Source organism: Anas platyrhynchos, chromosome 25 (assembly GCF_047663525.1).
Source record: "Anas platyrhynchos isolate ZD024472 breed Pekin duck chromosome 25, IASCAAS_PekinDuck_T2T, whole genome shotgun sequence".
Classification (NCBI taxonomy): Eukaryota; Metazoa; Chordata; class Aves; order Anseriformes; family Anatidae; genus Anas; species Anas platyrhynchos.
In genome coordinates this window covers 688,450-699,389 of record NC_092611.1, presented here as the reverse complement: position 1 = coordinate 699,389, position 10,940 = coordinate 688,450, and the positions used below count along the sequence as shown (strand labels likewise).

The 10,940-nt window shown below is 42.0% G+C and overlaps 1 protein-coding gene across 1 annotated transcript; it reads left to right on the top strand.

Moving 5' to 3' along the window:
- Positions 1-272: 272 nt before the first annotated feature.
- LOC139999431 (cysteine protease ATG4A-like) lies at positions 273-5,155 on the top strand. The gene is made up of 6 exons (XM_072027707.1): positions 273-400; positions 510-588; positions 1,465-1,610; positions 2,661-2,717; positions 3,866-3,977; positions 4,249-5,155. Exons 2-6 carry the CDS (start codon positions 522-524, stop codon positions 4,311-4,313), a joined length of 447 nt encoding a protein of 148 aa, XP_071883808.1. The 5' UTR covers positions 273-400; positions 510-521; the 3' UTR covers positions 4,314-5,155.
- The last annotated feature ends 5,785 nt before the right edge of the window (positions 5,156-10,940 follow it).

The window sequence follows — 10,940 nt, the reverse complement described above, 5'->3', positions numbered from 1 at the left end:
CCAATCATTGATCTAACGTCTCACTTGGACGTGCCAGCACATACTGTCTGCTAGAATTACTTCTACTAAATAGCTGTAATTGCCATGCCCGGCTCGTTTTGTCTTGGGTGCCCTATAAAGATCCCTGGCAAACTAGCTTAATTCACTACTGAGAGGAAGATCTGCTTTGTGTTCCTCTGTGCGTTGACTGATTTCTAGTTTTATTCCCGCAGAAAAAATGTGCTGGTCCCCTCCTCAGAGCAGCAGCGCGTCCCACAGCAGTGCACATTTGCACAGAAGTGCTCTTGGCCGAAGCAAGAATGCAGGAGGACTCTGCACAGGCTGGAAAGCCCTCTTGCTTATTATACCTCTACGACTAGGGATAAATCACATAAATCCCGTATATATTGATGCATTTAAAGTAAGGTTTTCTTTCAATTCATTGCTTGTTACTGTCAAATAAGTTTGGGTATCTGTGATGTCAGTAAAGAAATGAATGACAATTTCCTTTATTCCTTTTGAACTCCTAGGAATGCTTTAAGATGCCACAGTCTTTGGGAGCATTAGGAGGGAAACCAAAGAATGCCTATTATTTCATAGGATTTTTAGGTAAGGAAAAAAGAAACTTATTCCAAATGTGCAGATGATCAAAAGAGAACATTTTTTGAAGGGGAAATAGTAAGGGGTCTAAGCGTGAACCTCTAGAAGTAAAGAAAGATGAGAATAGAATAAAATAAATGAAGAAGCATATCTAAAAGAGTTTAGAAACAGTATGAGATGATCCTTAACAGGAGCAGAAAGTTAACAGCAAAGCTAGGTGTAAAAATAAGTGATGACATCAACAAGAGCAACATACTGAGAATAGCTGATAGCATTTGACAAGTGTATTGGTCAAATGTCACTTTTATTTTCTTGTATTTCAAAACTGTTTCTGATAGCAGTATCTTTTTCACCTTTTGCATACCTTCTGTTATTAAGTATTGCTCTAATTAATTTAAAATGCATTCCTTCAGATTTCACCCCACTTTGGGCCAAAATTTTGCAACCCTATTTTGTCCTTTTGTAAAACCTAACCTGTTTTAGTTAGGCTTTTTTGTTCCAATTTCTGAATGAATGCCTAATGGGATTACAGATTGCATCTGTGAACATCCTGTACCTTTTAATCTGTCAAATGTTAGTGTTTACAACACTTGAGATTTAAAAAAAAAAAAAGTACTGGATCTCACATGGAAAAATAAAAGTATGTGACAAAGATAGAACATAACCAACCAAAAAATTACAGTAATAGGTGACAATAGGAAGTTATACTAAATACCCTGTGGGAAACGCTGTGTCTAAACCTTCCGATTCTCTTAAAGAATCCCTAGCTGGAAAGTCTAGATTATACTGACTGCGATGGCAATCTAATTTCTATTTTACAGTTCTGGACCAAGTGCTTATTAATGTCACTTGCTTATTTTTAACATACGGCTTTTACCCATCCAGGCAATGAGCTGATCTATCTGGACCCTCACACCACTCAAAGCTTTGTAGATTCAGAAGAAAATGGCACGGTTGACGATGAGAGTTTCCACTGCCAGGAAGCCCCACATAGAATGAAGATCATGAATTTGGACCCTTCAGTAGCTTTAGTAAGTGTCAGGAAATCTGGAATGCATGTACTTTATCTCAAAGTAATGTCTCTCTACATTGGTAAGGGCAGCAATGCATCTCCTTGAACAGAACCAAGATCACAAAGCTGTCTTCTGTGATCAACACATAGTAGTTTGTACATAACTACATGGAGAATCTTAGGGCAAGTGGGGAGCTGTCTGTACTGTAGGGAGCTCGCTTTGTTTTCTTTACTGAGCAGCTTTTACTTCTTTCAAGAGGCATTATAATGGTCAGAGCAAGGAACTGAAACAGGTTTACGTGTTTTATTCTATCACTACTTTAGGTTTGGTCACCTGTAGACAAGTTACTTAAACTTACTTTATATCATAAGTTGAAACTGTTTAAGTGGAATTATTGTATTTCACCCCAAATTACAAATACAAATGTATTATTTGTAATTCACCCAAAATGTCATGGGGGTAGTGTGGTATTTGAAAAAATTGGATCTGATCCCATGCCAGTATCCTGTGATTGGGTGATTGGCAGTTGTCACCAGTGGGATGTGTTTCTAAAGCTTTAAACAATCTGTAAAGATACTGGTATCTGTCATTCATTCACATACCTGTTTTTTAATACAGCTGCTTTTTAGAAAGTTCTTTTGTTTTGTTTTGTTTTAATACTTAACTACGTAACTGTGCAAAATGTGGCATGATGCAACGAGACAGACAAAATCATAATGAAGAGCAAATATTTTCAGTATAGATACCAGAATGGAAATGTTCCTTAGGTGGTCCATCATCTACAAGTTTTCAGCTTCTGCTGATACCTGGACTGTAGGAACTGGGTGGCGCTCCATGGAGGAGCACACAGGAGCTGCTGCTATTTTTTGCTTGACTATTTCGTTAGGGGTTTGCAGGGCCTTGTTCTCCCCGTGGGTTCTCTCCCTAGAGCTGCCACATATTTGGAGTCTTGTATCTACTGATCGTACAGGGCATTACTGTATCAGAGGTCAAACCGCCTTACCTGCTGGTACCACATACCTACCATCTGCAAAGGTAAAACTCTGTGTGTTTGTTTTTTCCCCTAAGGGCTTCTTTTGCAAAGAAGAATGTGATTTTGATAACCGGTGTAGTCTTGTACAAAAGGTAAGAGTGGGAACTTAGCATCTCGATTTGTTCTTTATAAAGTCTGGTTTTTATTGTCTGTTTTTTGTAAAATTTTCCTTTGCATTTTCCTTTGTATACAAATTGTATGAGCCATAGAGAAGAATGCATTAAAGCATCAGGGTAAGGCAATACTACTGAATTGCTAATTGGAAATTGTTCAGCACTTTACCAGCCACAAACCCTGCCAGTTGGAAAATGGGTGTAAACATCCACACTTGAAGGTGTTACTGGGTGACACTTGCTTTTAACTTCTAATTCTCACTAAATGACTAAGGTTTAACTGCCATATTGTAGTGATGTATCAATGATTTGCTTCCTGATCCTTTTTTATTGTTTGACATAATAGATTGCGTGTTCTAATTATGACTGTTAGTCCCTGCTATCTTAAAGATCTGATTCTGTAAGTGCTGCAGGCCTCTAGCTCCTGCTGATCTAGGGAGAACAGAAGGTGCTGGCTGCCACAGGAAACAGACTTGAGGATGTTTCTGCATGCAGCTGTTAAGCTAAGCACCAGACGTCTGAATGTAAAGTACCATCAACCTCTAAGGGCATTTATTTAAAAAAAAAAAAATCATCTAAGGAAAACAGTTTGTAAATAACTGAAATACAGGACAGAAGGTAACTTCTCTTTGAAGAGGAATAGCGTTTGGCTTCAGGAACACCTTTTTTCCTGACCAAAACCTGTCCTTCAAAATCTGATGCGTTTTTTTTTTTTTTTCCCCTTTGGAGGAGCTGATAGATCTGTCTTTTGTGCTATTGATCAACAGAAAACTTGAGGAGAGTTCTATGCAAGCAACTTTCTTTTAAAAAGCAGAAAATATTGTACATTCCTAGTGTGCTTGCTACCTGTAAACAAAATTACAGGTTTGCAGATATCAAAGCTGATATCAAAAGATGATAAGACTGATAATTTGTAGTACAGTTCAAGAGATCTGTCTTCCAGATGTGTTTTAACTAGGGATGTATTACAGAGACCATGGTGCTTGGATTTCACAGTATGTCTGTATAAAGACTTTTTTTTCCTGATGGACATGCGTAATTAAAAAACACTTTCAATTAAGCAGACACGTTTTGTGTTTGAAGCGTCTCCCGAGCCAGCTTTTAAAATGAAAGCATTCTGTCCTCAGGAGATTCTAAAGCAGCAGAGTCTACGGATGTTTGAGCTGGTCCAGAAGCACCCGCCACACTGGCCTCCTTTCATACCTCCAACAAAACCAGAAGTGACAACCACAGGAGCAGGTAAGGCACTGATAAAAAGCCTAATTGTGCAATGTTATGTTCCTCGTTAGCAAATAAAAGAATAATCACAGGTAGAATAACTATCCTTTGTGAGTGTCAAGCAATATATAGCAGGCATGTATCCAAACAAGCCATACAATTGCTAGCACAGATTTTTTTTTTCACTCTTACAAAGTACTTTTCTGGAATGCGTCTTTCAAAGTTTTTTTTTTTAAGTGAACAAAATCAGGCATGTCTTTAGAAGCATTTTTTTCTTTATCTTTTTTTACAGAACTCATTGAATCTACTGACAAGCTATTTGAATTGGAAGAAGAATTTGAAATCCTGAGTGTGTGAAGGAAACTGTGGTGACTCTTCTGAGTGTTGAATATATTGGTAATATTATTGCATTGACTTAAACAGCCATGTTAGCCCCGAAGTGCCTGAAATTATGGATAACAGAGCACAGAAATCTAGTAGCATCCAAAACTCCAAGGGCAGTCTAACACACAAGCTTCCCCGGGTGGAAAGGCAGTAAGAGATCTTGTGATAAGATGCTTAAAGGGAATCTCTTTTTAACGTACCTTACCTGGAGACAAACGGGCCTTTGAGATTAAGGCAAAAATACATGTATCACTGGGCACCATGTTTGGAGAAAGGGATAACCCAAATGGATATTTCTTGCTCTCATATAATAATGCAATAGTTTAGTTCTTCAAGCAAAACAGTCTTCAGTTCAGGAGGATGTTTACTTCTGTTCCCTCCTGTGGGCTGCGTCATAGGAAAAATACATTGTCTTGTTTAAAAGATTGACTGGATCAGGAGAAAATTGTTTCCTTGTTAAATATTTTAACATGTATTTGAGCAACCAGACTTTATTACAAAAATGTTTCTGTAAAAGGAACTATGTCTAATGGACACATTTTGCAATAGCCTTCCTGTTTCTGGGAGACCTCAAGAGGAACAGGAGCCTCAAATAGTTGATACAGATCACAACCACTGTTATAGTTATGGTATATTTCACCTTGACCTTAAAATTCAAATGATTAAAACTTAGGTTATTTCTTTCCGAGTTAAAACGAGTCAAAGGTGGTTTAACTGTACCTTATTTATTTTAGAATAGATTTACACAAGTTTCTCTGTTACAGCACTTTATCTGTGCATCTAATAAATTTCTTAAGCTTTTCTTAGGTTGTATGCTGCTATGTTTGGTTAATTTGTGTGAACTAAATATAAACCAGGTTATCTTAAAACTTAATATAGAAGCGTACACAGATTACTGAATTGTTGCTTTTTGACTTCTTGCCTTTTGAAATCTGTTTTGGTAGAAGTGCCTTAACCCTACAGGTTTATCAGAACAGCCTGGGCAGTTTTATTTCTAAGGCAGAGAATCTCTCTCTAGCAGCCATAAGAAAAACAGTTCAGAATAAAGAAAGGCAAAGATTTTTAATCCATGCTGAAGTTCCTTTTCACTACCAGACAGTCCCCCTTGTGGTCATGTTGTCATGCTAGTGTAATGAACATGAACTGCAGACTTTCATCTTCACCAATAAATGACAACATAGAGAAATACCGAATATTGTCTCCTCTAACTTGCACCTCTCGATCAGGGCCACTGTTTTTTCAAACAAAAGAGTTAACGAGATCCTATTGCATCTTGTTTAATGTTTATTAACTACAGTTTGGAAACCACAAACGTAGAAAAAAAATATCATTTCCTTATTTTATTAAAACATATATAAAACATATATAAAACATATATAAAACATATATAATATATATATATAACACATATTGTGTTGTAAAGCCCACAATTCCATACCAATGACAACAAAAAAATCATCTAATTGAGCATGCAGTTTTCATTAACCTGTTTTTTTTTTGTTTGTTTGTTTTTTTACAAATACCCAACAACACATACACATGTGTTGTGTTGTGTTTTTTTCCATCATTTCTCACTGAAGCAATACCCATCCCGTATCAGATCTGTGTCATTACTCTAATTTTTGTTCCTAATGTACTTGAAAAACTTCTTAACTCTATTGATTGCAACAGTGGACTTTTTTCCCTCCGATCTTAACTCCATTTATCAATTACTTATTCTCTTAAAATCCTGCTTTTAAGAGATGGTTGGGTATTCACCATCTCTCACTCTTATTTATAGATTTTCTTTTCTTTTTCAGTAGTTCAGCCCTAGTCAACTCGGAGGTGGGCAGCAGCAGCTTCTATGGAGCAGCTATGCTGGAAAAAAAAAAAAAAAAAAGTTGAGCCTTGAGGGAAAAGGAAGGTGGGAGAGCCAGATGGGGCAAGAGGAAGGGAGGTGGTTTGACCAGGACACCTTGAGGGTCTGGGAAGAGAAGAAATGGATGGGTGCTTAAGAAATGAGCAGCATCACAGCCTACATACGGAAGAATTGTGACGAGCAGTTTAGAAATGTGAGCGATTGGTGGTCTTGTGTTGATCGGCAGCTGTGCTCCATGGTTATAGCTGTAATTTCAGCAGGTTACTGTGTAAGCCGCATGTTGCCACTTCCTTGATCAAGGCAATGCTGTTCAGTTGCAGGGAAGAGGGGCAAGACTCAGGGAAGAAACGGAACGGAGAAAACTCTACACTGTGGATATGCACACGTAGCCATAAAATCAGTGCTGGACAGAAAGAGAGAAAGAGAGACAGAGAGACAGACAGACAGAACGAAAGGAGGGAAGGAAGGAAGGAAGGAAGGAAGGAAGGAAGGAAGGAAGGAAGGAAGGAAGGAAGGAAGGAAGGAAGGAAGGAAGGAAGGAAGGAAGGAAGGAAGGAAGGAAGGAAGGAAGGAAGGGAGGAAGGAAGGAAGGAAGGAAGGAAGGAAGGAAGGAAGGAAGGAAGGAAGGAAGGAAGGAAGGAAGGAAGGAAGGAAGGAAGGAAGGAAGGAAGGAAGGAAGGAAGGGAGGGAGGAAGGGAGGAAGGTAAAGGGAGAAAGAAGGAATACCCCACACTCATAAAAGTGAGAAAGATCCAGGTGTAAAATTACGTAAAAGAAAGACAACTGTCATGTTGTGGTCTGATAGTTTCTGGGAGAAAGCAGAAACCCAGCAATTCTGTCTTTCCTACTCCTCCAAACCAATTCCGTTGACAACTCTGAATGCTTCCAGCTAGAAAAAAAAGGAAGAATGAAGTGGAGGGCTCCTTGCCATCACTGTATTTCTGGAGCAGATTTCTGGATAGTCCCCGCAGCCAGCTGTAGGGCCTGTGCCAGGCTTGGAGTGGCTGCAGGGAACATGCCAGGGGCTCGAGGTGCTGCAGGGAACATGCCAGGGGCTGGAGGGGCTGCAGGGCGAGTGACACGGGTTTGAGGGGCCTCAGGTCCCAGCGCAGTGGTTGAAGTCGATGCAGGGAACATCAGAGTTGTTGGAGGGGCTGCAGGTAAAATGCCAGGGGTTGCGGCGGCTGCAGGGTGCTGAGTCACAGCTTTGCATCAGGTCAAGACGCATTTTCCTAGAACCATCCATTTCCTCCTGAAGGGGCTGAATAGCATGGAACGGTCTTCAAAATGCACAGAGCAGACCCCAGCAAACGTAGGGATGCTGCTAGCAAGTAGGGAACTTTTTTGTTGATGTTGTTAACATTGTTTCACGACAATAGATGCAAACATGTATCTTGAGTTGAGGGCAAAGGTGACCTTGGATCTGAAGCACACAGGCGTTCACTAATGTCCCCCCATCCGGAGTGAATCCACAACGACTCGGAAGGAAAACTAAAGTCCAAAGCAGTGCACTGGGATAAAGAGAGTTTAATAGGGTAGAAAAGGAATAAAAACAATATAATAAATATTAATATTTATAATTTATAATATAATAACGTATAAAAATTGTTTAATTAATAAGAGTAAATAATAATCATCATAATTTTATAGTAATAAAACAACGCCATACTGTACAACACAGTCAATAAAGTGGATTTAATGCAATAAAAATAAAACCCATTTATCCCATCCCAATGAGTTCCTATCCCCATCATCACTTCCCATCCCACTGATCATTTCCTATCCCAACAACGTCCCAGTTCTGATCCCAAGGCTGAATTCCCAACTCCCACCCACCCATCCAGCCAGCCATGCACCCATTTTCTGCATTTTCAGGTCACAAGACTCTGATGAAGGCCACCTCAGCCTTTTCCCCGAAAAAAAAGCTGCTCTTTATTGTGAAAAACTTCACTTTTGCACAACACTGCAGACCCAGCCAAGATGGTCCTGCAAGACAAGGTGAAACAAACATACAAAACCCATATGGAGGTAAATTGGTTCATCTAAACAAATTCCTACCACGAAATCCTGATCCTCAATCTCAGCACCGATGAAAAAAGAGGATACAGTTCCCTCCTCCAAGGTCCCTCTCTGCCCCTGCTCCCCGTGGGCTCCTCTCCATGGCTGCAGCTGCGGCCCGGGGCCTGCTCCTGCGGGGGCTCTTTTTTGCACCTAAGTGCTGTTAACCATCCCAGGCATTTGTTGTTCACATGGTGAATAAGTGCTGTTTTGGATTTACAGAGATAATCTGTAGATTTGGTTCCAAAGGGGTTCAAATTCAGGCAAGGCAGTGAGAGCTTTGTGGGCTGCAGGAGAACCAAAATGCAGGAACTGTCAGGGCTCATCCTCACCCGTGACCAACTCTCATTTGGTCTTCTTTGGAGAGAAAGCCAAGCCAGCCAGATGGCTTCCACTACTTCTATGGGAGTGACATTGGGATTGATCTTTAAAATGAAATGAAGCAGAAGGCTGTGGGTTCTCCAACCTTCAAGATATGCAGCACTTGGCTGGGAAGGTTTCTTCCGTTCCTATGGATTTGAAGAATTAGGGCTGAAAGAAGCAGCAGGACCCTAGGGCCATATTCTGTCATCTCTATGGAAACTCCTGACGGGAATTACCTCCCTACTGGTGTCAAACTGCAGGCAGGCAAACGGGTGTGGTCTCCTCTCTGTGCAACTCCCCAATCCATGGTGTCTCTTTGCATGTGTGAAATTGCATGTGTATAGGGGGTGTGGTGGCAGAAGAGGGAAAGCCTCTTCTGATGGGTCCTAAAGCTGTGAGTCTGACCCTTCTGTGACTGTACTGAAAGCGATCCTGGGGATAGAAGGGAGAGTGATCCAGCTGCACATCATGAGACAGGGAAGAGACAGAGGCTCTGGCGTGCACTGCTGACTGGTTTGCCTCGGTGGGGTTGGAGTGAGGAAGCTGTACCCTCCTCTGTCAGCACAAAGGAGAGGAGTTATTCCACGCTATTTTTCCTCCTCTGTGTATGAATGGACAGACTGCACAGTTGGTTAAGGCCGTAGCTACTGAAGACAAGAACTCGATTGTCTGCTGCTCTTCAGGCAGAAGGCAGAAGGAATCAAGAGACAGGACTGGCTCTGTCTGCATACTGCAGTAGACGCACTTTTTTGCATCTTCTGTGCGTGAAAAAGTATGTTTTAATTGATAAGAATCCCAAGGGCCTAGAAATACTGCAGTTTTAGGACAAATCTGGTATAAACTGAGTGTCCTGAGGATTTTGAGTACTCCATTTCCGTGGCCAGACCAACAGAAACTCCAGGGCAATAGGAAACACAACTTTCTCTCTCTTATCCTAAATTTCTCCACTTGTTATCTCCTGACCAGCAATTTACAGGAAAGTTACAGGAAAGTGAGGGAAAATATTTGAACTATTTATACACCAGTGCAGGTGGTGCCATGTTAACTTCACTCTTTTGCAAGATCTTGTTTGCTAACAGCAAGTTATGGCCCCTAGGGATGTTTTACCTTGAGGGAGGGAATGGGGGCACACCAAAACAAGTAGAACAAGCAAAATACTGTGGGGTGGAGCTGACAAAACAACAAACAAACAAACAAACAACAAAAAAACAACTACCACCACAGACCACCCACTAGTGCCGTGCTTTTCATACTGAAGTGAGGAAAGAGCAGAGCATCCTTGCAGTAACTTCATGCCTCAAAACCCTCCTTTGTCACTCTTCCTGCACTTGTGTAACAGTTGCTTGCAGGTCTGTTTCCTTTCTTACTTCAGGACTGGAAGATGGCTTCATGGACAAAACAGACTTGGCTTGGGGAAGAGTAATTGAATTTATTGCCAACTGATCACAAAGTAGGACAGTGAGAATTTAAAAACTTTAAAACCAACCAACCAACCAACCAACCAAACAGAAAACCACCTCGCCACACTACCTCCATCCCAGGCTAAACCTCAGTCTTGATTCTTCTATCTATTTCCCACGGAGCAGTGGGGGGTGGTTGGAGGATGTTGGGGACTGGAGGTTGCAGGCTCTGCTGCTCCTTCATCGTATTTGGCAATTTTATTGATGGTAGCGCTCCCCACCCCTCCCATCCCCTCTTTTCCCTTCCCTCCACTCCCCTGCCCTCCCCTATGCTCCCTGTTCTTTCTGACCAACAGTATGATAGATTCGGGTGGGTGGTCAGCACGTGGGGCTACGGAGAGGACATGTACACAAAGATTTGGCTCCAGATCCAAAATGTCATGTATTTGGCAATTTTATTTATGGTAGCACTCCCCTCCCCTCCCCTCCCCTCCCCTCCCCTCCCCTCCCCTCCCCTCCCCTCCCCTCCCCTCCCCTCCCCTCCCCTCCCCTCCCCTCCCCTCCCCTCCCCTCCCCTCGCCTCTTTTGCCTCCTCTCCCCACTTTTGCCTCCCCTCCCCTCCCCCCCATCCTCTCCCCTCCCCTCCCGTCTCCTCCCCTCCCCTACACCCCCTCCCCTATGCTCCCTGTCCCTATACTCTGCTACACTCCCCTCCCCTATACTACCCTACACACTCCTACACTTCCCTCCCCTATCCTACCCTAAACTCCCGTTCGCTACACTACCCTACATTACCCTATGCCCCCCTCCCCTACACTCTCCTACACTCCCCTCCCGTATCCTACCCTACACTCCCCTAAACTCCGATCCCCTACACTACCCTATACTCTCCTATGCTCCCCTCCCCTCTAACACGCTACA

Bases quoted from the DNA above. Each gene is read 5' to 3' on its own strand.
- LOC139999431 (XM_072027707.1), top strand. From the start codon at position 522: ATGCCACAGTCTTTGGGAGCATTAGGAGGGAAACCAAAGAATGCCTAT. The intron at 2,718-3,865 runs GTAAGAGTGGGA...TTCTGTCCTCAG, and splicing joins GGTGTAGTCTTGTACAAAAG to GAGATTCTAAAGCAGCAGAG. The intron at 3,978-4,248 runs GTAAGGCACTGA...CTTTTTTTACAG, and splicing joins AGTGACAACCACAGGAGCAG to AACTCATTGAATCTACTGAC.